This window comes from Fringilla coelebs (genome assembly GCF_963513975.1).
Source record: "Fringilla coelebs genome assembly, chromosome: 27".
Lineage (NCBI taxonomy): Eukaryota > Metazoa > Chordata > Aves > Passeriformes > Fringillidae > Fringilla > Fringilla coelebs.
Genome location: NC_140053.1, coordinates 3603480 through 3631447, shown reverse-complemented (window position 1 = coordinate 3631447; position 27968 = coordinate 3603480). Strand labels below are relative to the sequence as shown.

Sequence of the window (27968 nt, the reverse complement as noted above, 5' to 3'; positions counted from 1 at the left end):
AGGCCGCGGCAGCTTGGGGGAGGGAAGCAGGGAAGGGAAGGAGGGAGGCGTGCGTAGAACGGCTCTGAGGGCGCATGAGCGAGGTGCGCAGCAGGCTGCGGGCAGCTCCGCGGCCGGCCGGGGCAGCCTCCAGCGCCGCAGGAGCCCAGCCCGGGCGGCTCCCGCAGGTAACGGCGGCCCGGGGCAGCGCCGGGCCCGGGGCGCAGCGCGGGGGCCGCGGGGGCGGCGCCATTTTGCGGCGCTTCGGACCGGGCTCCGCTGCTGCCTTCGAGGCGCGGCCCGGCGTGAGGGAACCCGCGGGTGTGCTGGGTGTGCCTGGGGGCTCGGTCCGGGTTAGGGCACCCCGGTGGATGTGGGCCCGGAGCGTGCTCGCCTCACGGCTCGGGAAGCTGCTTAGGCAGGGCCATCTCCGGTCCGGTGCGGAGCGCAGCTTCGCTCCGTACGCGGTGGGGCTGTGAGGAGGTCTGGGCCCGCAAGTATCACCTCCGGCTCGGTGGAGCTCGGTAAAGCTCTCCGGGGCGGGACAGCCCTTGCCGGGGTTGCCGGTGGGGTGTCACCGGGCCCCCACACCGCCCCAGGGTTGCTCGGCTGAGCCCGGAGCGCCCAGCGCGGCTGGGCCGGGGCTGCCCCTGACCGGGGGGCTCGGAGGAACAGTCCGGCCCCACGGTGCCCTGCAGGGTTTTGCGGTTTTGTCTGTGTTCGGTCAGCACCAGAGTCGGGTCTTTTTCTGTGTTAGAGGAGGTACCCGTGAAGCAGCTTCACTCAGGTTTGACAGGAGGAGAAATCCTGTGTGCCGTCAGCTCTCACCGCTTAGCATAGTGATGTATCCTCGGACCTAATCGCTAGGGCCATGTAAAATGTTCAACTGTTAAAAATGATTTCTCAAAGCAGCTGCTGCTTTGAATGATACAATCTGGATTACAGAATTATGTGGTGTTAGGCTGAGAACCACAATAGGTTTATTGTGTAATTAATGGGGATATGCCAGGTCATATTATGCTTGTGTTTTGTCTCCTGCTTTGACCCCATGGCGAGCATCAGTTGAGTTTATTTAGCTCTTTCCAAATATTAACAACCCCTTTTCTAGGTAAGAAAGGTGCTTCAGGCATTCAGTCTTGGGAGCAGCTGGGCAAGAAAAATGAATTAAGGTTTAGGTAGGTATTTTTAAAGAGGAAAAGTGTAATTGTGCCTATTGATGCTGCAATGATGAGAGGACAGTTTCATGGTTTTGAGACCCATCTTGCAAAATATCACATGCTGGGGCTGCCTTTAATACCTCTGATAGCCTGGCTATGGAATGCTTTTCATGCTTTGGAGTGTTCATTCCAGGCAGCTCTGTGTAACTGGATTTTTACAGAGCATGGAAGATGCCTCTAGGGGAAGCCTCCATTTTGATTGCTGTGCCTAACTCGAATAATTCTGATGCTCCTGAGTTTGCTGTCAGGTTTTTAAGATGCTGAAATGTGTTTTCAGGTTCCTGTGTGGGCTTTTTTTTCACTAAGAATCTGGAAAATAACTTGGCTTTTCGTGGGGTTTGGTGCTAAGTAGGTTTGACTGTAGGAAGCACACATTGTTGCAAAGGTAAAGCATGCAATTAAAGTTCTTTCTTAATAATTTGAGAAGATTTAAGTATGTGTCAAATGAAATGCTATAGTCAAGGAACCAAAGCAGATGAATGAATTGCCCATAAATTTCTTTGGCATGAAGTGTGTGAGTGAAATGTTTATTTCTTCTAAGGAATAGGTAATAAGAGTGTTTAAATAAAGGTATAGTATATAAAAATAAAGGTATAGTGTATACATAATGCACTGGAACAGAATCCATGGATTAGAGTGAAGTTTCAACACTCAGTTAATTTATTTAGAGAACTCCAGCTATGTTTTGATGCCCAGATGGATTAATTAATGGAAGTGGTAGAAAATACAGGGTGTAAAACACAGGTGACTGTTGAGCTTAGTAGAGAAAGTCAGGAATCCAGAAAATTCTAAATAAGGAAATGCTAATTTGCCATGCAGTACTATGGTATTTCAGGCAGCTAGTCAAGAAAATTTGAATTGGAAGACCATCAAACTTGATTCATGCAACCAAAATATCAGAGACTTATCTACAAATAGAAACACAAGGAGCATCCTTTTTTGTATTCAGCAAAGAGTTGGAGTATGTGTGCTGTTATGGAAGTTTATTTTTATGTAAATACTACTCCAGTGAATTTTGTAAGCATGAACAAGATTGTAAGTGCTCTGGAACACAATCTTGGACTGGCAATTATATGCATAGATTCAGTTTTGGGTTTTTTTTTTTAATTAAAAAAAAATTGCTGTGCAGTAATTTGCTCTGAGTGACAAGAAGAATCTTCAAGAGAAATATCTAAAGCAGTGATTTCTGAGCAGTGGAAGTAGCTTTATTTTTTATAACATCCTTAGTACCTGTGACCAAGGTTGGCAGAGTGCCAGTCCTGCCAGCTCTAGGGAGCTGTGTGTAACTGTAGCATGGCTCCCACCAGAATTCAGGCATGGGGACATTTCTTGGAGATGAACTTTTAGGGAGCCCCAGAATATCTTGTGATGTGGCATCTTCCTGCAGGTGATATTTCCCAGTGCTTTTAAACATCTCTTCTGTTTTTTCAGGCAGTTTAGACCTGTTAAAACTACCTATCTTGAGAGATACTCTCTTCAGCCTCAGCTTTATCCCAGATACAATATGGTTATTATATAACCTAGTATTTTTCATTTTACTTACATTTCGTTACATAACCTAGTATTTTACATTGTTACTTGCATAGCAGAATAGCTGCAGAACTCTGCTTGATCCAGGTGAAACTGAAAACTAGAAAAATTTTACATGCCTGACATTTTTCTTGCATGCTTGAGCTTAGATATTATGTTTGTTTATTTCAGAACTGCCTCTGAACCACAGTCCAGAAAGAAGAAACAATCCTCTTGGCTGAAGTTGAACATTTGTCTCTAAGAACAAAGCCATGCCAGTGCTTTCAGAAGACTCAGGTAACAGTGACTGAAATCTTATCATAGGTGTGTCACACATAAAATTAATTCAAATTGGAGTAAAGTGTAACAGAATTAAGAGAATTCAACTGGAGTTTTTTGAGCAATTATCTACAAGAAAGAAGGTGGAAAGTAAAAAGTGAAAATTAATAAAGTTTGTCAGGAAACAGTTTCCTAATAATCCTGGAGCACCTGAGTATCTTCTGATAGACCTGAATATATTCTGATAAACCTAAATATATTCTGATAAACCTAAATATATTCTGATAGGCTCCTGTAGGCAAAGTTGGACCTCTCAGTGTAACAGTACCTTCTACATTTGCTTATTAAGGATCAGCCCATATATATCTGCTGCTTGCTGTGTCATTTCTTAATATTTTCTGAACAGGGGTTGGTAAACTTTGTTAATATTCTTCCTTTTAACTTCAAATAAGTGACTTTGTTCAAAGCTACTTTACTACCTTCTTCAGTATGCTGCCCAGGGGGAAGTCATAGATATTAAATGATGCTTAGGTGAGTTTGAGTCTCCTGGATCAAAATCCACTCTAAGGTTCATGGGGAGAATGGCCACAGTAATAGACTTGAACCCCCTCCATCTTTTTTTATTTTCTATTTTGGTCTTGTGTTCCCAGACATGGTTCACCAGGAAAAATCTGGTGTTTGTCTGGCCGTGTGTGCTGCAAAATTGGGATATTGGTGATTTTAATGCTTTTTAGAGAACTAGCCACAAGCTTTGATTCCACCACAGTGGAAATCTACACCTGTCCTTTGTTCCTCTGGTCAGGCCTGGCTTTTATAGGTGCCTCAGAGGTGGAAGGGGCAGGATAACACTTGTGAGCAAAGCTGCTGGGGAAGTAGAGCTGCTAAAGGAGGTCATTCAGTCATTTTGAGAGTCTGCTGTGGTACTAAAAATTCAAAATTTGTAAGAGGGAAACAAAGGGTTCTGGAAATAAAGCATAATAAACATGAAGTGGGAAATGTAAAAGATATTTTTTTAATATATATTTTCCTTTGTTAGCTTTTGCTTTAATGTGATGCTGTGTTTGCCACTTACAGAGGGAGTGTTGCAAAATGAATGGTGGCTAAAGAAAAGATAAACATGAGTCTCTCTGCAAATTTGATGATCACCAATGTGGTGGCCAAATAAATGTAGTGACTTTTAAGTCTGCAGTAGAAGGTCCAGTGAGAAATCCTGGGTACAATGTTTTTGTTCTGTCCTGAATCTAAATTTAGGATTGCACGAAACTTTGGCCCTTTTGACATCTCAGCTAAGACCTGATTCAAATCATAAAGAGGAAATGGGATTCCTTAGGGATGTCTTCAGTGAAAGGAGTCTCAGCTACCTGATGAAGGTAAAAGTTTATATTTATTTATGTACATTCTCCTTACAGTTTGCTTTTCCTCTGTTCCCTGGATTTATCAATCATTTACTTTGCCAAACTTTTTTTTTTAAGAATTCTGTGCCAACCAAAGCATATGTGTGTTTAAGAGCAAACATTAATAATGTTTGACAATTAGCATATTTTCTTCAGAAATAAATTTGTCTGCTCTTCTTGCTAAAATGAGCATACAGTGCCCCATAACTAAAATGTAATGTGAAATAGCTTCATTTTTTCCCTTATGCTCCTAAAGTCTTTACAAATTTTCTGTCTGTCTGAAACTACCATGAGCAAAAAGAAAACTAAAACTCCTAAACAAAACAAGAATAACCCTAAGAGAGATTATTTTTCTGACACATCTCAGATAAATTATATTCCTTAAATAGAAAAATATTCCAGTGTAGGTATATTTAGAAAGCTTTGTATCTCTCTGTAGAAATATCCCTGAATAATCTTTTTTCAGATTCATGAAAAGCTCCGTCATTATGAAAGACAGAGTCCAACTCCTGTTTTACACAGTGCAGCAGGATTAGTTGAAGATGTGAGTAAAAATTCTTGTCTCCTAATTTTCCTGTTATTTATGCCTGCTTTTCTAACAAATCAAAGCTTTGCAATTGTGCTATATGTGAACATATTTCTCATCTTCCTCAACTGTCTTTGTAATCTGTTGGCCATGATTAATCAAGGAAATGAGAGCTCAAAAATACCAAGTTGTTAAATGTCTACTGAAGATGGACACATTCAGGTAGAAGGAAAGGATATTATGAATGACCTTCTTAAGGGAGAGGCCCTGTCCTGACAGGAGACTATCCCAGCTGGGCTTTCAGTCTTATATTCAGCCTTAAAACCATTATAAACCAGGCAGCACAGCTATTGGTTTGGGTTGGAGGGACCTTGAAAGGTGATCTCATCTAAGCACCACAGGCAGCTCACCTTTCCCTGAATCAGGTTGCTCACAGCCCTGTTTATCCTGATTTTGAACATTTCCAGTGCTGGGGCATCCCAAACTTCTCTTGGCAGCCTTGTTTCCAGCATCTCACCATGCAGGTATTCTAGCATCTCACCACCTTCATCATAGAAAAATTCTTCCTTATATCCAATCTAAATATGGATAATCTAATTCTTCCTTATATCCAGTCTGCTCTCTTTCAATTTAAAGCTGCTGCCTAATGTCCTGTCCCTACAGGCCTTGGTAAAGAGCTTTTCTCTCTCTTGTGAGCCTCCTTTATGTGCTGAGTTGTTGTAGTTGAGGCAGAGACAACAGAAAGCAACACACTCCATTTTCAGAAGGCTTCAAATTGTTTTTATTATGGCATGCCTGCTTTTTTACATTCTTACAAAACTCATCAGTTTACACTTTACTCATTGGTCACCAGAGGCAAACACAGTGTTCATTGGAACAGGCAGTTGAAGGTTTCTCTTATTTCTCCTTCTTTCTTTCTTGGTTTCTCTGTCAAGGACCTTGGTAGGAAATTCTTTCAGGGATAAACATGGATCCTCTGATGAAACTTCTCTCTGGCTCACAGAAGTTGCTGTAAAACCTCTTCCACAATAAATGACAACAGTAAAGTCTCCCCCAAGCCCTCTTTTCTCCAAGCTGAGCAATCCCAACTCATCCTTTCCTCATAGGAGAGGTGTTCCAGCCCTGTGAGCATTTTGGTGATCCTCCTGTAGATGCACTAGAACAGGTCTGTGCACTGGGGACTCTGGAGCTGGACATTGCTCTGGGTGAAGAGGTCTCATGAGAGCAGGAGGAGGAGCAGGAGGAGGGACAGGATCACCTCCCCTGACCTCTGGGTGAGGGGGTCTCGTGAGAACAGGAAGAGAGACAGGAGGAGGGACAGGATCACCTCCCCTGACCTGCTGGCCCTGCTTCTCTCCAGGCTGGGATACAGTTGTCTTTCTGGACTGCAAGCACACATTGCTGTCATGGATCTGTATTTCATCTACCAGGATCCTCAGGTCTCTCTCCTAAGGGCTGCTCTCAATCAGTTCATGCCCCAGTCTGTTCACAGAGCAGAGTTGTGTCTTAGATTTGTGTGTGACATGATGCCCTGTGCCTTTGCAGTGAAATTTATTCTGCATTTGCTTGCTTTTTACGTGCACCTGTTTTCTACCATAGCATAGGAAGGAGCAGTGGAAGGTTTGGGAGCTGGAATATTTCCCTTTTCAAAGTCAGGAGACCCCAGTGCCCCCCTTAACATGCAGCACACCGCCTCTCCCTGTTCCCACCCACACTGTGCCACCTCCACAAAAGTTTCAGCATTGCTGCCTGTCAAGTTATACAAAATTTCCATCTTCAGAATAGCAGAGAAGTTTTTTATAGAGCTATATGACTTCCCTGCTTAGAGCCCTTAACAGGGTAAGGAAATCTCTTTTGCCTCAACCCATTTTCCTTTCCTCCTCCCTCCTCTGCCTTCTCTCTCCTCCCACCCACTCAGCCCAGTGCAGAAGTGCCTCCATTATTTCTCTCATCTTTCATTTAAAGTGCCTGAGAGTCCAGGGCATATTTTGGTGTCCAGGTTTTGCAGGGGAGCAAGGGAAGTGATGTTGCATGTTCCACACAGGTAATACTAGATGACTGCAGAAAAGTTTAAAGACTTTTATCAAATAATACAAGTGTTGTTTCAGTTATCATTTATGTATTCCATATAGAATTTAAAATTTCAGAAATCACTTCTGAAATTCTATTGATGGAATAACTCTTAAAATGTATGTTTAGAGATTATGATTCTGATTCCTAATGCTGCTTTCTGTACTATCTAATAAAAATAGCTAAAGAAACTTTGGTTTCTTTCAGGTTTCATGCACTATGGACTGGGATCAGTTTTGATCTGTGCACACTACTTTGATGGATGATAGATGTTAGCAAACACTCAACAGAAATGTAAATACATTATCTTGTCTGGTGGAGTCCTTTAATTTTGAGGTTGTACATTTTTATTTTAAAGGTAATAGAAGAACTGCAGACAGCACCAGTGAATAATGAAGAAAAGGAGCTGCTTCAGCTGTTGTCAACACCACATCTCAGGGTAAAACCACATTGGGAACTTTAAAGAAATGCCTTTGCAGAATTGTAATAGAACATTTTGTAACAGAAAAGTTATAAAGAAGCCTCCTCCAAACTTCTTTTCCACTGGGATTTCTTGCACAGACTTTAGGATGTGAAGGAAATGGAAAAGAGACAGCTTTCCTACATAATGCACCATGCTGTCTTCCATTCTTCCCTTCCTTACTGTTTTCTGAGGGACCAGAAAAGAAAATTAAAAAAGGATACCTTCTTGCTTTTCATTGTCCACTTTGTTTTACATTGTCCACAAAAAACTTTGGTTTTTGTTGTTGCCTGGATTTATTTTAAATATTGACATATACCAGTATATAGTTTACATGATGGATAAGGAAATTGGTAAATCTTTTTTTTTGAGAATTTGTGGTGAGGATAGAAAGGGGGAGGTTTAATTTTGCTGCAATACTGGAAACATGAGAATGGGAATTGTGATATTACTCCATTACATGACTGTTTTTTATTTTCTTTATGCAGGCAATGCTTGTAGTACATGACACTGTAGCACAGAAGAACTTTGACCCAGCTCTTCCACCTCTACCTGATAATTTTGATGATGATTTTGATGAGGAATCAGTGAAAATTGTTCGGCTAGTGAAAAATAAAGAACCTTTGGTACATATTAGATCACCCATCTCTAGTCATAAAATTTATTGTGCAAAAGTGTTATTGGGAGTATGGAGGAGGTACTTGAAGATGTCATCAAATAGCCTTCAGAAACTTGGAGAGTTATGAAGCTTATAAAGTAACATAAAAAACAATTTGGTAAATGATAAATGCACCTTCACAATTTTGCATTTAGCTGCTTTATGGGCATAGTTTATAATGCCAGGAAACACAGTGAAGAAATTGTATATATTGAAGCAATTATGCTGATTATATCTATTAATTCTTTTGATGCTGTAGCTAACATCCAATGACTTCATGTGTTCACTTGCATGAAGGTCAGTGAGAGTATGTTTGATACCTGTATGTAAACATTATATTGTCAAGGTCCTAATTTTGTACAAATGGAAATAGAAGGATTGATTCCCTAAGGAAAAACAGTTGTATTGGGAAAGAAATCTGCTTTTTGTGTATCACAGTAGTAGAAGGGAGCAGTGGCTGAATTTCTGATTAAAGCTTTGTATTGCCAGCAGAGGTAGGAGGAGGAAAGAAATCCAATTGCTTGGCTTTTATTGTTTTTACATATAAAAGTGGTGACTGTTGCCACTATAGGACACGAAAGAACACGAGCACACACCCTGCTGCTCTCAAGGTGAAGAAAAGGGAAGTTTATTTTCTGACTCTAACATTTATAGTTTTACAAAAGTGACAGTGGATTGGAGGGTGACAGTGCCACCTCTCCAGTGACATTGGACAAACCAACAGCCCATCAAATTTCTCCTCTTCCATAAAAGAGTGCAAAACAATGAGTTATCTACAGAAAGTGTGTGAGAAAGTTTGCTATAACTATAAACATCAGAAGGCTTAGAAAATCTTAAAAAATCAAAGTGACAGACTGTATTGTGTAAAGAGTCAGAAAAGGAGAAGGAATTTGTTACAATAAGCTGTCTTGCACACTTGAGTGACTTTAATGACCACAATAATGCAGGAAGTATAAGCACTTATCAAAGTCAGCAGAAAGGAAGGTGGGTGCACCTTCCCACAATCGCTTGGCACAGGCAAAACTTGAGTAATGGTGAAAATCATCAAGGAGAAAGTGGAAATCCATAGAATAAATTAATTCCAGTTTAAAAGATGTAATAGCATACACATTATTTATCTGGTTGCTGAATTCAGGGCACATACCTTACCTTTTTTTGGGTGGGGGGTATGTTTTATTTCAGGGAGCTACCATCAGAAGAGATGAACACACAGGAGCTGTGATTGTAGCAAGGATCATGAGGGGTGGTGCAGCTGATCGCAGTGGTATGATTGCACTAGTACATTTCTGAATTGCATTTGGAAACCTCTCAAGTTTCCTGAGCATGCTCTTAGCATTTCTGTGTTTCACCAGTAATCTCTTCATCTAATTACATCTGCTTTTTATTAGGAAAAAAATGAAAACAGAGATGGAAGAAGTATGTTTGAGCTTTAGAAAAATGCAAAGAATGTTTTGAATTTTCAATCTGGTAGCTTGGTTTATTCAGTGTATCATGTGTTGTTTTCTGTTTGCTTTAGTGAGAAATTCTTTTATGTCAGTTAACAGTAGCTATATGGCAAGTACAACATTTCTTATTGAACTGGATAAACCTAAATCTTGTAGAGGTTTGTTAAAAAAAAAAATAGTGTAGCATTCTTTCTGTGAGTGTGAAGTATTGATCTGTCAGGTGACAGACATGTCATTCCTGCCTTTATATTCCTGGGTGTCTCCTGACTTCATAAGATTTGGACACACTCATGAAACTATTCCAGTTTTGCATACTTAATACTGATCCAAATAGTGATTTTCCAGAGTTCCTTGCCACAAGTTGCCTGTCTGCATGCTGCTCTCCTTTGAGATTGTGCTGCATGGAGAAAAAAAAGTGCCATTAGGAATAAAGGCAGGAGACTCTGAGGCACATTTCCAACAAAGGCACTTGGCTTTGGTACTAAATCCATCAGTCTGGATGAGGGAGGAGAGGAAGTACATGCTAATGACTTAGGCTGGACATCAGAGGAGTAGTGCTTTGCAGTCTCCAGACCTATTTTAATTTCCTTACCATCTTTTCAGGTCTTGTCCATGTTGGAGATGAACTAAGAGAAGTCAATGGTATTACTGTGCTTCACAAACGACCAGAAGAAATAAGTCAGATTTTGGTCTGCACTGATTTTCATTTCAAGATCTTTTCTGTTTGGTGATCTAGTAATTACAGTAGATGATGAAATTTAACCATGAGTTTAAAATATAGAGCTAAAAGATGCAATCCCTGCTTGTCTTTGCATTAAGAGTTTTGCTTCTCCCAGTGGATTAGTCTTCTCCTTTTGACTTCAGAAACTTCTGCGAACTGGATTGGTACCAAGTAAGATACAAATACAAAGTTAACATGTTGCTCTGTCAAGAACTTCCCTTTAATGCTTTGTTTATGGCAAGCAAGCTGCAAATTATAAATACTCTCCTAGGGGATGATTGATCATGTGGTGTGTTGGGAAGCTGAAGAGAGTCTTGTCTGTGTGCTCAGTAGAGCTGGCAGTGCTTTACCAGCAGATTCCTGGTGACATGAGCAATTTCTTGCTTCAAGCTTCTCTAACATGAATACCCACAAATCTTGGTAGAAAGTGGTGTAGCTCTTATGCTTCTGTATCTCTGATTTCCCTCTTGTGCTGTGGTTCCCCCTTGTCTTGGTGTGGAGTGGAGTTAGGGGTGCAGTAAGGAGAATGGTGTCAGTTCCATCACCTAATTTCAATTTAGATCAAATAATCCCAAATAATGCCAATGACTGCTTTTAACTTGGGGGGCAGGGGGGTCAAAACCATTTTGAAATAGTGTGTAAAGTTTTATTTATGGGGATCTTGGGATGCTATATATCTGTCCTGTGTAATTTCTAATTGCAGCTGTCCCATGTGAGTTAATGCCTGAAGTGTAACATTTTCTTTTTCATGGTTTATTTTTTGAAGAAAAGCTACAAATGTTTGTGTTTGCTTTTTAATCTGTGCAGGATTGCAGGCTTCCCTACAACACAGTTCATCTCATGCAAAACAAGGCATCTAAAACAGATGAGATAAACCCATTCTAGATTTCTGAAGGACCTAAACATGCTTTTTATTTTGCCATAACTAATAATTGTAATTTCCTAGCAAAGATTTCTAGAGTGAAAGTAGGTGTTTATTTTGTAGATGCTTACATTTCACTCTAACAAGTTAGCCACTATATGGAGAAAACACAGCAGTATTTTTCAAAGCAGCACTTTAAAATGATTAGTCTGCAAAAATTTAAGGCAGTGTTGCACTAAAAGCCACAGAAGTATGTAATGTATTCTGAACTGTAGGCCAGAAATTAATGCAATTGCTAAAAGCAAACAAAGGAATTTTAATGCAGGTCTTAATAAGTTTTAGCCAAGTAGTTACTGTGGGTGTCTCCACTGTTGTGGAGTCATGGAACATCCTGATGTTCTCTGTAGTGCAGTTAAATAGTGGATTAGCTTGGCCTGTTGAAGTTCTGAGGTGGAGACAGCTGCTGGCTCCTTAACTGGAGCTTGAGTAGTCTGCATTGTATCCTTGCCCTGCTTTCAAAGTAAAAAACCATTTCTGTTTTTCTCAGGCTCAGTCTCAAGGGTCAATAACACTGAAGATAATTCCAGCCATCAAGGAAGAAGATCGGCTCAAAGACAGCAAGGTACGTGGCGGAACCCCCGAGGCACATCTCACCCCTCTGCAACTGCAGCACTCCTGCTCCAGTGGGGAGGGCCAGACTCCCAACTGAGCTGCAAAGCTAGCAGAGTGCTTTTTTGTGCACTTCCCTCCTATTCTTGACTCCTCTCCTCTCCATCTTGGCACATGTTCTTTCATAGCATTTCAGAAATCCTGCCTCTTCTTAGAGGCATAATTAAATTGTGTCCTGCTGTCTCCTCTCACCGTGGCAGCTGCAGTCTGTCCATTATCTCTGGGCATTTTGCCACTCACTTGAGTGAAAATGGACCTCTCTACAAGCAGAGCTGCATTCACCATATGACCCCATCAGCCCATTTCCTCTGCCCCACCTGATCAGCAAGAAGAGATTGATCCACTGGTCCCTCACAAGACTCCTCTCTCAGTCTCTGCCTCCCTGCTCTTGGTTGCTGAACTTCTCCTTGAAGCCCACAAATCACTTTCTGACATGGTTCTGCTCTTGTGTTAAATTGTGTTAAGATACAAATCCAAAGTCAAACAGTAGATTTTGATGCATTAAAGGAACATTTGAAGGACAGTCTTTACAACTGGGCAACTTTGCCAAAAATCCATTTTTACTGTTTTCTCCCTCCCCTTATTTTTTTTTTCAACCATTCCTTTATTACATTTTGTACTTAATGTAGATTGTGATCTGTGTTTCTTGGAACTTTGGTCTTTTGGGTCTCATGTTCCACAATTCTGGGTATCTTTTGGAAAGTTAATTGATTTTTCTGCATAAGCTGCCAGGTGTCTGTATTTTTGAGTGCTTGCAGGAGGGATAAAGTATATATATCATTAGCAGTGTTAGCCCTGGGGAAAACCTTTTAAAGGCAGACATTTAAAATTCCAGATAAGACAAGAAGAAATGCCATGTTACCTTTCTTTTGCAGGTGTTTATGAGGGCACTTTTCTGCTATAACCCCAAGGAGGACAGAGCCATCCCTTGCCAGGAGGCCGGGCTGCCCTTCAAACGGCGCCACGTGCTGGAGGTCGTGAGCCAGGATGATCCCACGTGGTGGCAAGCCAAACGTGTTGGGGACACCAACCTCAGAGCAGGCTTGATCCCCTCCAAACAGTTCCAAGAAAGGTTTGTCAGCAAAGATTACAGGATTTATTTTTCTTTCACGTGTATGCAGTGTGACTACATTGATAAATTGATTTTCTGCCTGTGGTGGTGTTCACAGGGGTCCCAGGATGAGGGGAGAGATGAGAATCTTGACTCCATGTTTCATGGCTGATTTATTATTTTATGGTGTATATTATATTAAAAGAAAATGATGTACTAAAACTATACTAAAAGAATAGAAGAAAGGATTTCATCAGAAGGCTGGCAAGGAAAGGAATGGAATGATAATAAACTCTTATGACTGACCAGAGAGTCTGAGACAGCTGGACTGGGATTGGCCATTAATTAAAAACAACCACATGAGACCAATCACAGATCCACCTTTTGCATCCCACAGCAGCAAATAATCATTGTTTACATTCCATTTCTGAGGCCTCTCAGCTTCTCAGGAGAAAAATCCTAACAAAAAGATTTTTCATAAAATATGTCTGTGACAATGCCAGGTTTTTATCACAGAAAATGAAAGGCATGGTCATGCCAGGGTAAATACAGCTAAGGGGAAACTGCTAAAAAGCTCCATCTTCCCAGATTATATAATAAAATTCCTAGCTTATTTTGAGTATTTTGCCATTGTCTTAATGCTCTGTAGTGTGAGGACACAAGCACTTGCTAAACAAACATGTATGAAGTGAAATGTGCAGTATCAGTCTCTTAACCATTTTGGATTATGGTTATGTGACTGTATTTCACAGCCTTGTACTTCCACACATTTATTGTAATTCTTTTGAATGTATGCACAGATATTATGATCTGATCTTTTTTCTGGCTCCTAAGAGAGTATTTACCTTTTAGGGCTTGAAGTTTCCCTGTTTTCACTGCAAAATATCCCTCAGATCTTGTCTTTACACCACAGAAATCCTATTTTGAGAAGGAATCTGTTTTAATCTGGTCTCACTTTGAGATTCTTGCTGCACATCATTACAAATGTCTTCTTTGGATTGCAGGTGTTACAGAGGGGGGTTCCTAACAATTGAACAGGTCTGATGCTGCTGCTGGCCTGCATCATTTCCAGAATTGAGGTCTTGGCTCCACTACATGAAAGCTCCTTTGAAACATGAGGCAAATTTTGCCTCTACAGCTTTTCCCTTCTTCCTGGGCATCCATATGTGTCATAAAATGCTGCTGCACTGCTGCACTGCAGTCTTTAAAATTTTTTCAACCTTGTAAACAAGTAAAAAGATGTACAAGTAAAAAGAATATAGAAATTGCTTCAGTATTTGTTTCCCCTGAGTGCCTGTAGAAATGCCTGAGCAGCATTTTTTTGTCTGTTTAAATATTGCAAAAAAATTGGGAGGAAATTGTGTTTTCAGTTGCCAGCAGAGAGGGATTTCTTGAGGGTTGGATTTTTGTGCTGGGTTGTTGGGGTGTTTTTGATGTTGGGTTTTTGGTGGGAGGTGTTGAGCAAATAGGAATTGTGATCTGGTTTGTGATTTTAACACTTAAGGAAAATTTTACTTGATGCTCTGTTCTTACATTTTCACACAATGTTTGGTTTGTTTACTAGTAAATAACAAAAAACTTCAAACTGATCTGGAAAAAGGTGAATCATTTCTACTTATGCACAGCTTTGGACTAAGGTTATCTAGTTTTCTTACTGTTGCAAAAAAAGATCATGTGAGCAAAAGGGAAATAGGAAAAAAACCCAGATTTTTAAAGTATTGATTTCTATGCTCTGATACATGAAAGCATTAAATGTTTTTAAATTTTCTTTTCATTCCCTTACCAATGGAGGGAATGAAAAGAAAACACTCTGAGTAATCTGGGTAAAAATCTGAGGCTGTCATAGTTTTAAATAAAACCTTTTAAGTAGTTGAATCAGAAACATTTGACCTTTTTTTTTAAAAAGCACTATGTCATTCTTTATTTTCCATGCTGTAAATTCTCTACAATTCTGAGTTTACCTATCTAAAATAGAATTATTTTCTATTCAGACGACTGACCTACAGGAGAACAACAGGTACTCTGCAGAACACCAGAACTCTGAAGAAACCATTATGTAAGTCTGTTCTGTTCTTTCAGTGATGTTTTAATTGATAATAAATTCTCAGTTTTGTCTGGTATTTCAATAATGATGTGCTGGAGTGTATTTTGCCACTGATTGATATTTTAAACACCATTGGTTGATATGCATGGACACAAGCTGCCATGGGGGAGGATTTGGGTTTAAGCTTTATCCAGCGTTGTTAGTGTTTATTGTTTTCAAAAATCATAGCTGTCCCTCTCTTCCTGCTCTCAAGAACATGAGGCCTTACATATTTTGATGCTTTAAAATTTGTTCACACTTTTTCTATGGTTTGAAACTTGAAAGCTGCAAAAATAACCTAATGCATCTTCTGGAAATTTATATATGAGTGCATGAAATTACTCTAAACTCATATGAAAATAAAGTGTGGCTTTATGGAGGATAAAAATCACTGAAGCTGGAAATGTAATCTCTATTTCAGGCTTAATGTTACAGAGTTGGTGTTAAGTAGACTTTAGAGTGATTGTTGTTTACAGCTCTGTCACTGAATTATTCACAAAACTCTACTTGTGAGGAAATCCCTAGGAAGTGCTGGAAAGCAGAAGGAGTTACAATTCTGCCAAAAGGTGTTTCTGTTGCTCCTGGGTGTTTTATTTTAGCACAGTTGATGTGGGGGGAAGCCTGTGACTGTGTGCAGCCAGGACTGTGCTGGGACTGCCCCCCTTGTGGATTCTGGAAATCCCTTGGAGTAACAGAAGTGAATTTCTGCCTTTGCTGCATGATGAGATAGAAATATTCTCATGCTGCTACAAGGAGGGCAGATGCTCAATCAAGTTATAAAATAGCATTACTGATTTAAATGAAGCTTTTCCACATTAGTTTCCATTACACTCAAATGAGGAGGCATGTAATGAGGAGTGCTGCTTAAGCTCTATCTCAGATATTTTCAAGACAGTTAAGCTGATAACTGGTTCTAATAACTCCATTTCAGCCCACAATTCTTTATCAGTTGATAAGGGTATTGTATTGCAGTACTTTTTTTAAGATAGAAAAGCCTGTTAAGCAAATTAAACCAGAACCTTCCATTCTATTTTCTCTAATTTTGCTCAATTATTTGTCCATCTTTTAATATCATCCCAACTCTGCCTTTCATGCTAACTTATAGATGATCAGTCTTCTGACAAAGGTAGGTGCTCTCCTAACTCCCTTTCTGTCTGAATATAAACAACCAAAGTATTTTCTAAAATAAAAATAATAAAATTTCCTGAAATTCCAAAGGGAACAGTAGATATATTGATCCTAGGACATTTTCTTTGTGAATTATTATTTAAACTAATCTAATTCAGGTTGATGACTTCAGTAATGGTAACTTCCAAGTTTGCTTTTCTGATTCAAGAGAAAAGATTTGTATTCACATGTTCTGGAGGTTTCTGAGTAAGGTTCAAAGACTTGCAAGTTAAATGCAGTCTTTGTATCTGGTATGTTTAAAAAAATAAAGAAATACTGGGGTTTAACCTTTTAGGGCACCCATGTCAATCCTCAGTGATTTGTCTTCATTGTTTTCTGTGTTATTTGCATTATGAGCAACTCTGTTGGGTTTATGCAGTTTATATGTCATGTACCAGCTGCCTTTCCAAATATCAGGTATTTGCTGCTGAATTCCATGTGCTGGGATTTATTTTTTTCACATTAGAGTTGCTTGTTGATATTCCCATTCCAAGGATGAAGTATTCCATCACTTTGATGAAAGCACAGATCATATTCTGTAACCAGAGTGCAGCAGTCATGGCCAGCTGTGACAGCACAGTCTGAAAGAGCCTGCCTTGAACAGCAGAAAATAAACAAACAAAACTGCTCTGACCTTAGCTATGGATTAATCTTATTGCTATTAGTATTTTTTCTTAATTTGTATTTTTTCTTCATTTCTTAAACTCCAATGTTTTGGGAGTACACATGGGCATTGCTTGATTACAATTATTCATTAAAAACCAAAGTCCTCTCTTGACTGGCACCTTTGGTTAAAGGTTTCAGTGCTGTATATTTTTGCTTTATCCCATACAGCACCACCTCAAAATGAGTTTTGTAAATATTACAAGGTGTCTAAATGTTAACTAGGCATCCCTCTTTCAGGAAGTTTGAGTACTCAATATTTTTTTTAGGATATCAGAGTATTTTTTTGTAGCTAAGTATCATGGTTTTATTGTGCACACTTCAGGGGCCTTGGAGGTGGTTGTAATTTGAGGAGGTTGGGAGTTTTTAACATGGTATTTTACATACATGCATATCACCAAAGCATCAAATCTTTATTTTTTTTAATAAAGATAATTTAACTTGGTCAAAATGAAGGGGGTTAGAGTTCATCCTTCTAATTTCTGATGCACTTTTTTCAAGCCCAGATGATAATGAAATATCAGAAGAGGCATTTTTCTTACATAATCATACTCATTTATAAAGTTTTTAATTTTAAAAATGAGCTCTGTGTTTGTGAAGTCTTCTTTTTTACTTAAGTCTGAGTCTCTCATTTTTACCAGCAGCACTAATCAAATGTCATGAATGCTGCAAAGCATAAACTTTGGGAACTGTAAATATCAAGATATAAAATTCTCTAGTTCAATATCAAAGTCAAGGATTTTTTTCAAATATAAACCACTAGTCAATGGAAGTATTTTTTTAGTATTAGCAGTGATTATGTTTAAAAAGCACTGCAAACAATGCAGGATAGAAAGTTTCTTTCCTTACCAATGAGCCAGACTTGTATCACACACATTGTCTGAGATATTTCCTTCCTCCCTCTCCCTCTCCTTTCCCCTGTGCCCTACCCCCACTTCCTTGCTTTGTCCTTTACAGAAGACTGTGACTGTGAAGGATATTTCAATGGACACTACATAGGTGAGTAACCAAAACCCTTTACCCCTTCCCTGGCACACCCACCCCAAAAAAACCCAGACCCAAAATGAAAACAAAACAGCCCCACCCAATAACCACCCCAAAAAACCCACTTCCACATTAAAAAAAAAATCAAATTATCTCTTTAAAGAGGCATAATCTGACTTTGGCATAACCAATACTTGGCAGCTAAAATTTTAAGAGGGGGATTTTATTATAGGTTGGGTGTTAGGTTTTCTATCCCATGTTCAAAGGGATGTTAGGTTTTCTATCCCATATTCAGTGGTTTTTCTATCCCATATGTTAGGTTTTTTGTCCCATATTCAATAGGATATGAGGTTTTCTATCCTATAGGCAATGGGATGTTAGGTTTTCTATCCCATATATTAAGGTTTCTGTCCCATATTCAGTGGGATATGAGGTTTTCTATCCCATATTCAGTGGGATATGAGGTTTTCTATCCCATATTCAGTGGGATATGAGGTTTTCTATCCCATATTCAATGGGATATGAGGTTTTCTATCCTATAGGCAATGGGATGTTAGGTTTTCTATCCTATAGGCAATGGGATGTTAGGTTTTCTATCCCATATATTAAGGTTTCTATCCCATATTCAATGGGATATTAGTTTTTCTACCCCATATGCAATGGGATGTTAGGTTTTCTATCCCATATATTAAGGTTTCTATCCCATATTCAATGGGATATTAGTTTTTCTACCCCATATGCAATAGGATGTTAGGTTTTCTATCCCACATGCAATGGGATGTGAGGTTTTCTAACCCATATATGAGGATTTCTACCCCATATTCAATGGGATGTTAGGTTTTCTAACCCATATGTGAGGTTTTCTATCCCATATGCAATGAGATGTTAGGTTTTCTGTCCTATATATTAGGGTTTCTATCCTCTATGGGAAGTTTTCTATCCTATAGGCAATGGGATATTGGGTTTTCTGTCCCATATTCAATGGGATGTGAAGTTTTCTGTCCCATATTCAATGGGATGTGAGGTTTTTTATCCCATATTCAATGGGATGTGAGGTTTTTTATCCCATATTCAATGGGATGTGAGGTTTTTTATCCCATGTATGAGGTTTTCTACCCCATATGCAATAGGATGTGAGGTTTCCTATCCTATAGGCAATGGAATGTGAGGTTTTCTCTCCCATATGCAATGGGATGTGAGGTTTTGTATCACATATGCAATGGGATGTGAGGTTTTGTATCACATATTCACTGAGATGTTAGGTTTTCTGTCCCATATATTAGAGTTTCTATCCATATTCAAAGGGATATTAGGTTTTCTGTCCCATATATTAGAGTTTCTATCCATATTCAATGGGATATTAGGTTTTCTGTCCCATATATTAGAGTTTCTATCCATATTCAAAGGGATATTAGGTTTTCTGTCCCATATATTAGGATTTCTATCCCTTATGCAATGCCATGTTAGGTTTTCTATCCCAATCCATATTTTCCCCCTTCCCTGGAGCCCTTTGCATTTTTTGGAACAGCTGCCAGTATCATTCTGCTCCTTGAACTCAGCTTTAATATCTTCAACACCTTTTCCTAATGGTAGCACCTTTTGTTACAGATTTCTCCTACAATCTGAGCATATCTGCACTGATTATAAACAAAATGTATGGGAATAACTCACATTTGAAGGCAATAACTTGAAAATCTGGGTTTTATCTTGCTTTGTGTTTTGTGCCCAGCTGGATTACGCAGGAGCTTTAGGCTGAGTCGAAAAGAGAAGGAAAACAGTGAAGGCAAGCAGGCAGAGCAGGCAGATGGAGCAGAGTTCCTCACATATGAAGAAGTCACAAAATATCAGCAACAGCCTGGTGAACAGCAGAGGCTGGTGGTTTTGATTGGTAAGGTACCCAGTGTGTTGAAATTTTTTCATATTTTTCCCTCTTTCCTTATCCTGCATTTCCAGAGGCTTTTCTAACATGTTTGGTTTGGGCTTTTTGTGGTTTTTTAAAATGTTTTTCTGATTCTTGTCAGAACTCTCTGTTTTATTTTAAATTACATTAAAAAACAAAACAAGGAATCAAACTCACCAAATCTTTCTAAAAATAATGGTGCCGGACTATTTCTCATTTTTTTTTACTCACTTTCCTTAGGTTTTTACTCCAGTGTTTAGGCTGTCAGAACTATTGATGAAGAGGCAGATGTTGGAATTATCTAACAAGATTTTGCCTGCAATTTCATTTCAGCTTATCAGCCTTGCCCTAAAATTCAAGGGTATCTCACAGAACTGGCTGCTAAGATCAGATTTCCTGAGTTAGTGTCTGCCAGGTGATTGTCCAGCAGTTCAAAGAATTAAATTTGTTCCTGATGATCTTCAAAGCAGAATATGGCAGAGCTCTCTCATGAAGAGGTTTCTTCAAGCACACTCCTGAATCAGATTCTTTGTGTGAAACTGATCTATTTATTTTCTGCATTATTTCATTTCACACAGCAACCTATCAGACAGTTTTATTTTATTTTATTTTATTAGGTTGTTTGGGTGCCAAGTTAAGTGAGCTCAAGCAAAAAGTTGTGTCAGAGAACCCCCAGGAGTATGGTGTAGCAGTTCCACGTGAGTGAAATTTACTGATTTATGTTTGTCACATAAATGCTGTCTCATGAATGTCCTGCCATCTGCACTAGTGATCATTTCTGTTCTGATTATTAATTATAGGAATATTTCTGAAGTATTCTTTTTTTTTTTTCGTTGTAATATCCTATGTTTGCCCTCAATAGGTGAATAAATCATTATGTAACTTGGCACATCTGCATTTTGGAATTCTGTCAGCTCAGTGGGTTTTTTTAAATTGTGTTTTCCTGAGTGGGCAGATTGCATTTTCTCAATGTTTGGGTTTTTTTTTTTAACTGAATACAGGAAAAAAAATGGAATGTGACTAGCAAAAAGAGCTGGTGTGATAAAATAGTATCTTAAAAGTCAGCCAAAACATTGTGTGTTTTAAAGAGGGTGATTTTGCTTGAGAACAGCATTACAGCTGCAGTTAAAAAACCAAAGCAGACAGCAATAAATCAAGTCAAAATTTTGGCAAGATTTTAAGTTGGTGATTAAGCATTAAGCTGTTGATTTAGATTTTAAGTTGTTCAAACAAGCAGGTCAGAGTAATAGAGAAATTAGTGATTCTTGCATGGCTTTGTGGCTGGAGTTGCACTGAATTTCTCTAACTGGATTATTTTCTAAAAATAAATGGAATTATCAGACACACACACAAAAAATCAATTCTTATTTTTATACCCCAGCAAACTGCTTTTTGAATCCAAGAAGTTAACATTGAGGACACTGTTTATATATTATTTAAAACCTTTAAAAAGAAGTTTTTCAGGCAGACTTCAGTAAGTTAGCAAGAGAACTCAAGTGAGTAATTCCTACTTGAATTTAAACTACACAAAAAAAAAATAGCAGATATCACTTTTATGGTCTGGCACAGATTTGTAGAATGATCATCAAAGCTTCTCCTACAGTAATAACAATTACAAAAATAAATTACACCAAAAGCAAAGGACTCACATAATTATGCACACAATACCTTGGGAAACAGCCATCAATATTCTTACTGTAAATTCAATGTATCTTTATATATTTCCTGGTTTTAGTTTTGAGCTTTCCAAGAAAATGAGAGTCCAGAATTCCAAACAATTAAATTCTACTGTTTTCTGTAGGATATACCCTGCTAAATCTACCAGGTGTAAGAAGGATTCTTCCTCTTTTTTTTTTTTTTTTTTTTGTTAGTTACAGCACTCCTGAGAGCAAAACAACTTCATTTTTGGTAATGCAGTATTTGAGTTTAATACAAAATTATGTGGTCTGATTTATATTTTGTTATTTGAATTTTCCACTGTGCAACTTTCTTGTTTGAAGTTGTGAAAATGTGACTGGAACTAAGTAGAGAAAACATTTGCAAAGGCTGATGTGTCTCCCATGTCTTGCTTCCCTTCTCTTCTAGATACAACAAGGTCAAGGAAAAGTCATGAGAGAGAGGGGGTAGAATACAATTTTGTTTCTAAGCAATCATTTGAGACAGATGTGCAGCAAAACAAGTGAGTTAATTTTAAGATACTGCTATAATTGACTATTTAAAAATATTGCTTGTTCAGTTTTACATCACATGAATACCAAAATCAGGTGATAAGTTGGACAAGCTGTATTAAAAACATTCACCTTTTAAGTAAAAAGCTCTTTACAGAGTCTGGACTGTTAGAGTAAACTCCAAGAAGCTACTTAGGAATAACATCAGTAGGAGGATCCTGAGTTAGAATTTAAATAATCTGCATAATGATTGGTCAGAATGGAATCTAGTGAAATAACAGATTCACTTAGTTGGGCTGCTCACTGTCTGTTTAATATGATGGGTGAGAAGTTTGATTCACAAATCTCCCTGAAAATGTGAGCTGGATTGAACCTGTGGTTCTACCTCACACTGTGAGCCTGAACATGTTTCCTCCAAGTTCAGATCTTTACTAGGCTCCCAAAAGATGGGAAAATTTCAGTCCATTGCCTTGCCAGCTTTGTTCTGTTTTCTGTGAGAAATATCCATTCTTCTTCCCCTTTTTGTCAGTAGTGCTGATTAACTGTTAGTGATTTATGAAGAATTGCTACAAAGCAAGGAAAGAAAAAAAAAAAAAAGTAAAAAAAATAAAATCCCTCCCCACCCACCTCCAATTTTCTGCCTCTTTCCTCCCTGTTTGACTGTTTTGACTTCAGGAAACAGCTATCAAATGTTCTAAGTTCAATATTGTTAATTTTTTTTGTAGATGGTATTTAAAAGTTTATTGAATTTTTAGATTTGTGGAACACGGAGAGTACAAAGAAAATTTGTATGGCACGAGTCTGGAGGCAATCAGGTCTGTGATGGCCAAAAAGAAGGTTTGTTTGGTGGATGTGGTACCTGAAGTAAGTTCTGCAGCTTCTTTTAAAGAATGCAAATCATTTCCTGCTGCCTGAGCAGAATGGGACTCTTGGGAATGCAGTGCAGTGGTTACAGATCCTACAGTCCAGCTGGGACATGCCTTGCAAATAAGACTGGATACTTCAGAGAAATAGAACTGGGAAAGATGCACTGTAGTAGGAGCCATGAGGGGTAATTTTAGATGATTGGCTTTAAGGCATTTAGAGCATGGTCTGATAGGCCAAAAAAACATTTATGATTTATTGAAATTAGGAAATATTGGTTCTGATTGTCATGGTGTGAATTATAACATCTGTATTGTCTCACCCTTCAAATTAGATTGAAAATGGAATAAAAGCTTTTAAAAACCTCTCAGTTCCCCCATCTCTGGGTCAGAAAAAGGATTAATCCAGCACAGCCTCTTTAGTTAGATGTCTCTTTAGTTATCCTCACTGTGGGACTTTTCCCTTGCTGTAGGACCAGTGTGCATCCCAGTCCCAGCCTGCTCAGGTCCTAGAGAGAATCCTTAGAGCAAAGCTGTTGTTTCCATTTTTGTCCTGATTTTAAAAAGCCCAGTCCCAGCCTGCTCAGGTCCTAGAGAGAATCCTTAGAGCAAAGCTGTTGTTTCCATTTTTGTCCTGATTTTAAAAAGCCCAGTCCCAGCCTGCTCAGGTCCTAGAGAGAATCCTTAGAGCCAAGCTGTTGTTTCCATTCTAGTCCTGATTTTGAAAAGCCCAGTCCCAGCCTGCTCAGGTCCTAGAGAGGATCCTTAGAGCAAAGCTGTTGTTTCCATTTTTGTCCTGATTTTAAAAATGCTGGCCATAGCACCCCCACAACCCCCCAAGGCTCTCATTTGTAGGATCTCAAGGATGCAGTACCCATTTTTGGGTGCAGATACAGAATACAGTAACACCATGAATCCCCCCAGGACAGAGCAGTGTAAGCAGTACCAGCTCTTAATACCCCCATGCTGTGAGTTAATACTTGAAAATTTGATGCAGATTTTGTAACTGGGCTAGGAAAAGCCTTGTGGTACTACCTCAGATGAATTGCAAGTTGAAAATTTGCAGTCTTGTGCTAAGCCAGTTTCTCAGGATGCCCTAAAATTCAAGGGTATCTCATAGAACTGACTGCTAAGATCAGATTTCCTGATTTAGTGCCTGCCAGGTGATTGTCCAGCAGTTGTTCAAAGAATTAAATTTGTTTAATTAAATTTGCTGCTTAGGTGAAGCAAACCATAACTTGCCCATGAATTCAGGGGTTTTTTTATACTTTGCTCAGTATTTTTTGCCATGTCCTTGCCCTTTGGAATGCCAGTGCTATTCAGGCCATGCTCCATGCACCCTTGTGTGCTAGGCAGGATTCTGGCATGAGCCTTGGTTTGAAGAGCAAAAGATTGCTGTGGTCAGATGTGTAGGAAACAGAACTTCACACCACAGTACCAGTGAAACCACTGAAACCAGTTTGAGTCTCGTGGACATGGAGCTAAAAGAAGTCTGATAACAAAAAATCATCTGTTCACAGGCAGTAAAGCACTTGAGGACTCCTGAGTTTAAGCCTTATGTTATCTTTGTGAAGCCTCTCATTTCAGAAAAGAAAAAACATGTCTTAAAATCTCACATGTCAGAAGAAATCTCATCCCCCCTGGTGAGTATTCTAACTTCTAATCTCTTGAAAGAAGTATTTGGGCTTCCACTTGTGTTCCATGAAAGAGCTCCTCTCCCATAACAGGAGTTAAAGTGGGGCACTGAGTAGGTCCTCCAGCCTTTCAGGTGCAACTTCAGAATGGAATTTTTTTTTATTCCTTATTACTCAAGTTTTAAAATAATACAAAGCCAAGTGCCAGTCTTCCATATGGATCTGGGTGCTTCATCAAGGCTGCAGCAGGGGAAGTTGTGGTTATTAATTAATATTGTGGAAGTTGTGGTTATTCATTGCTGTGGGGTTGTTGTGGGTTTCAGGATGAGGTGAGAGATGAGAATTGACTCTAAGTTCTTAGAAGGCTGATTTATTATATTAAAAGAAAATTATATACTAAAACTACACTAAAGAAAGAGAAAGAAGACATCAGAAGGCTAGGAAGGAGTGAATAATAAAATCTCATGACTGACTCAGAGAGTCCAACACAGCTGGACTGGGATTGGTCATTAATTAAAAACAATTCACATGCTGGGTAAACAATTCTCTAAATCACATTCCAAAGCAGCAAAACATGGAGAAGATGAAGCTTCCCAGCTTCTCAGGAGAAAAGATCCTGGCAAAGGGATTTTTCATAAAATATCACAGTGACAGGAAGTTGCTGCTGAACTCAGACAAACCAACAATCATTTTACATTTCTGATGAGCAGCCCATCAAAAGGTAATTTTGTTATACCCCCAAAGTGACACCCACACCAGAGTCAGCCAGTGTTTGATGGTGTGCACACAGAACAGTGTGTGGATGCCTTGAGGATCAAACCTGGATCAGCTGCAGCTTGGTGATGTGCAAACCTGAACAGAGTGCATCCTGTCATTATTTATGGCAACCTAAATTTAAATTTATGTGTTACAGAGCTTAGTTCCCTTGGTAAGTTTTTGTGTAAGCCCTCAAAAATACTGAATGGGACAGTGTATGCAGCATTTCTTTTCAGTTTTTGAGGAGTGTGCCTCCCATATCTTGGGTTAGGCAGCAACTCTGACTACATAAAATGAAGTATCACCATTTTCTGTCCCTCCTGGAACATATTTTTCCCCTTCCCTGAGGCCCCTTGCATTTTTGGAACAGCTGCCTGTGGCATTCTGCTCCTTGATCTCAGTTCTCATTTATTCAATAACTTTTCCTAGTGGTAGCAGCTTTTGTTACATGTTCTCAGAGTAATGACTCATTGTGCTTTAAAATACTAGATACTTTTTATATATATATTTAAAAGTATATATTATATATTTTATACATAGTGTATAATATATATGTTATATATTATATATACACTATATATCATATGTATTTTATATATATTAAATATTATATATAGTATATAATGTGTATAATAATATATTATAATAATAAATAATATAGTAATATACTATTATATATTATATACTATTATACATATTATATTATATTATATATATTATTATATATATAGTTATATATAAAAATAATATTTTTTGTGTGTGTTTATCTATATTAAAATAATCTATACATACTTTAAAATGCTAGTAACCAGGACATGCTGTAAATTTCATACCAACATCTTGTGTTGATCAGCAGGATGAAGAACAGCAGGAAATTCTAAATTCAGCAGCATTCATTGAAGAGCAGTATGGCCATTTAATTGACACTGTCCTGGTGAAAGAAGATCTCCAGAGTGCATGTAATGAGCTGAAAACTGTGTTAGATAAACTGAACAAGGATTCATTTTGGGTGCCAGTCAGCTGGGTTAGGTCATAGCTTCTTACCATGTTTGAGGGAAAGACTGTATAAAAATGTTCTGTAAATACATGAATTAGAAAAGGGAAGTACATTGTATTTGCTTCAAAACTGCTGGTCTTACCTAGAAGGCAATAAATAAAGACTGTGTGAGGAAAGACTAAACAAAGCCACAAGCTGACACTGCCTTTCTGAGTCCAAATTTTGAATAGCAGCTGTCATTTAGAAGTTGATACTCAGACCAAATAAGCCAGTCCAGTCTTTTACTGATGTTTAGACTGGAAATTGTGCATTTTGTTGCAGTGGTGTTCACAGAGGCTCCCACACTTTAAGAGCATTTTGTGCTGAGACACTGACAAGATGGAAAGTTTGTCCTTTGGCCACAAATTCCGTGGCTAGATTTAAAACCTCAGAATAAAGTCCCCCTTGGGAACAAGCTCCTTCAGCTGGGTGGGAAATGTTCTTTGGAGAGAGGTTCAACAAGTTCAGCTGGCCAGCAAAACATGCTTCCCTTCACACAGAAGCATTAATTACAAATCTTTAATTAGACACTAAAAACTAGGCCAGCTCTAGGAGGGGTTTTTATGTCCATCACATTTCCCAGCACTCCAAATTGTCTTGCACAGGTCACAGGTGTTGCCTGCTCATGCACAGCTTCTGCTCACTTTCCCAGTCACAAATGCTGAATAACCTCTGACTGTACCTGTGTGAGCTCCTAAAACACAATTTTTACAGTGTACATGAAAACAACTGCATATGGTTCTAAAAGCAGGATAGTTAAGAAGCTTTGTTTCTGCAAAACATCTTTGTCTGTGCTACCTGGTGGGACACAGCCTTGACACCAATGGAACAGGGCACTAAAAGGAGGAGCTACAGGTCCAAATCATCATCCTTCCAGCATTTATGCACTAAAAGGAGGAGCTACAGGTCCAAATCATCCTTCCAGCATTTATGCACTAAAAGGAGGAGCTACAGGTCCAAATCAACATCCTTCCAGCATTTATGATTATTTCTGTTCCAAATCTGGTCAAGGTTTCCAGAGCATCTAATTGGCCTGAAGAAGAAAACTCTTAGAGGGCCTTGTATATATTTGAGACTTGAATATACAGTATTTTTGAGTGGGTCTTAGGGAGATGCAGAGATGATTCTGGAAGTAGCTGTGCTTCATCCTTGGGGGATTAAGGGGAGAGCATTGTACAGGTGCATGTTAGCTGTAACTAGTTCCTGTTCTCACTTGCCTGCTGAGGTCTGATATTTCCTGTGTATTGTGCCCTTTAAACAAGACCTTTTGGTGTACCTTCTATCTTAACAGATAATGTTCTTCTTGTTCCATGACATTTAGCAGAACTAAAAGTTGCATATTAAAAGCACATTTCTTACATACCAGTCTCCCTGAATCTACATTATGTCAAGCCCAAAAAGTTGTGTAGAAGAATCACCCCCATCCATCCTCTCCAAATGAGAACTTTCACCTGTGGTCCTGCCCATTGAGGTTCTGTTCCCACTGCTACAAAAATAAGAATTATTCCCTGCTCTTGTCAGTGCTGCAGCCTGGTGACCTCAAAAAATGCTGAGGACTCCTCCACATGCAGTGGGCTGTCAGCTCTGCAACCATGTGCCAGCACAGCCACCAAAAAGGATTTGGATTCTTAGAGAGGCAATTCATGACAGATGTACCTTGATCCTATAAAAAACTGAGGAAAGATTTTAAAAATGATTTCAGTAACAGCATTTCAAACTAAGTCATTTTATGACAATAATAAATGGCCAGATTGATCTCACCCTAGGTCTGTATTTCAGGTTACAAACAGATTTTTAGAGTCTGCAAGACATGAACATATTTAGAAGATTTAAGTTAAAAAGCTAAGGGTCAAAATTTATTTAAAGCAAGGTTG

The 27968-nt window shown here is 38.9% G+C and overlaps 1 protein-coding gene across 1 annotated transcript; it reads left to right on the top strand.

The window, feature by feature from the left end:
* The first annotated feature begins 35 nt into the window (after positions 1 to 35).
* MPP3 (MAGUK p55 scaffold protein 3) lies at positions 36 to 27955 on the top strand. The gene is made up of 20 exons (XM_084222387.1): positions 36 to 167; positions 1088 to 1154; positions 2898 to 3002; positions 4236 to 4354; positions 4845 to 4922; positions 7333 to 7413; positions 7923 to 8060; positions 9275 to 9356; positions 10141 to 10226; positions 11668 to 11742; positions 12665 to 12861; positions 14832 to 14896; positions 16029 to 16049; positions 17711 to 17752; positions 19467 to 19625; positions 20255 to 20335; positions 21723 to 21816; positions 22561 to 22669; positions 24189 to 24311; positions 25915 to 27955. The coding sequence occupies exons 3-20, from the start codon at positions 2978 to 2980 to the stop codon at positions 26092 to 26094; spliced, it is 1755 nt and encodes a 584-aa protein (XP_084078513.1). The 5' UTR covers positions 36 to 167; positions 1088 to 1154; positions 2898 to 2977; the 3' UTR covers positions 26095 to 27955.
* The last annotated feature ends 13 nt before the right edge of the window (positions 27956 to 27968 follow it).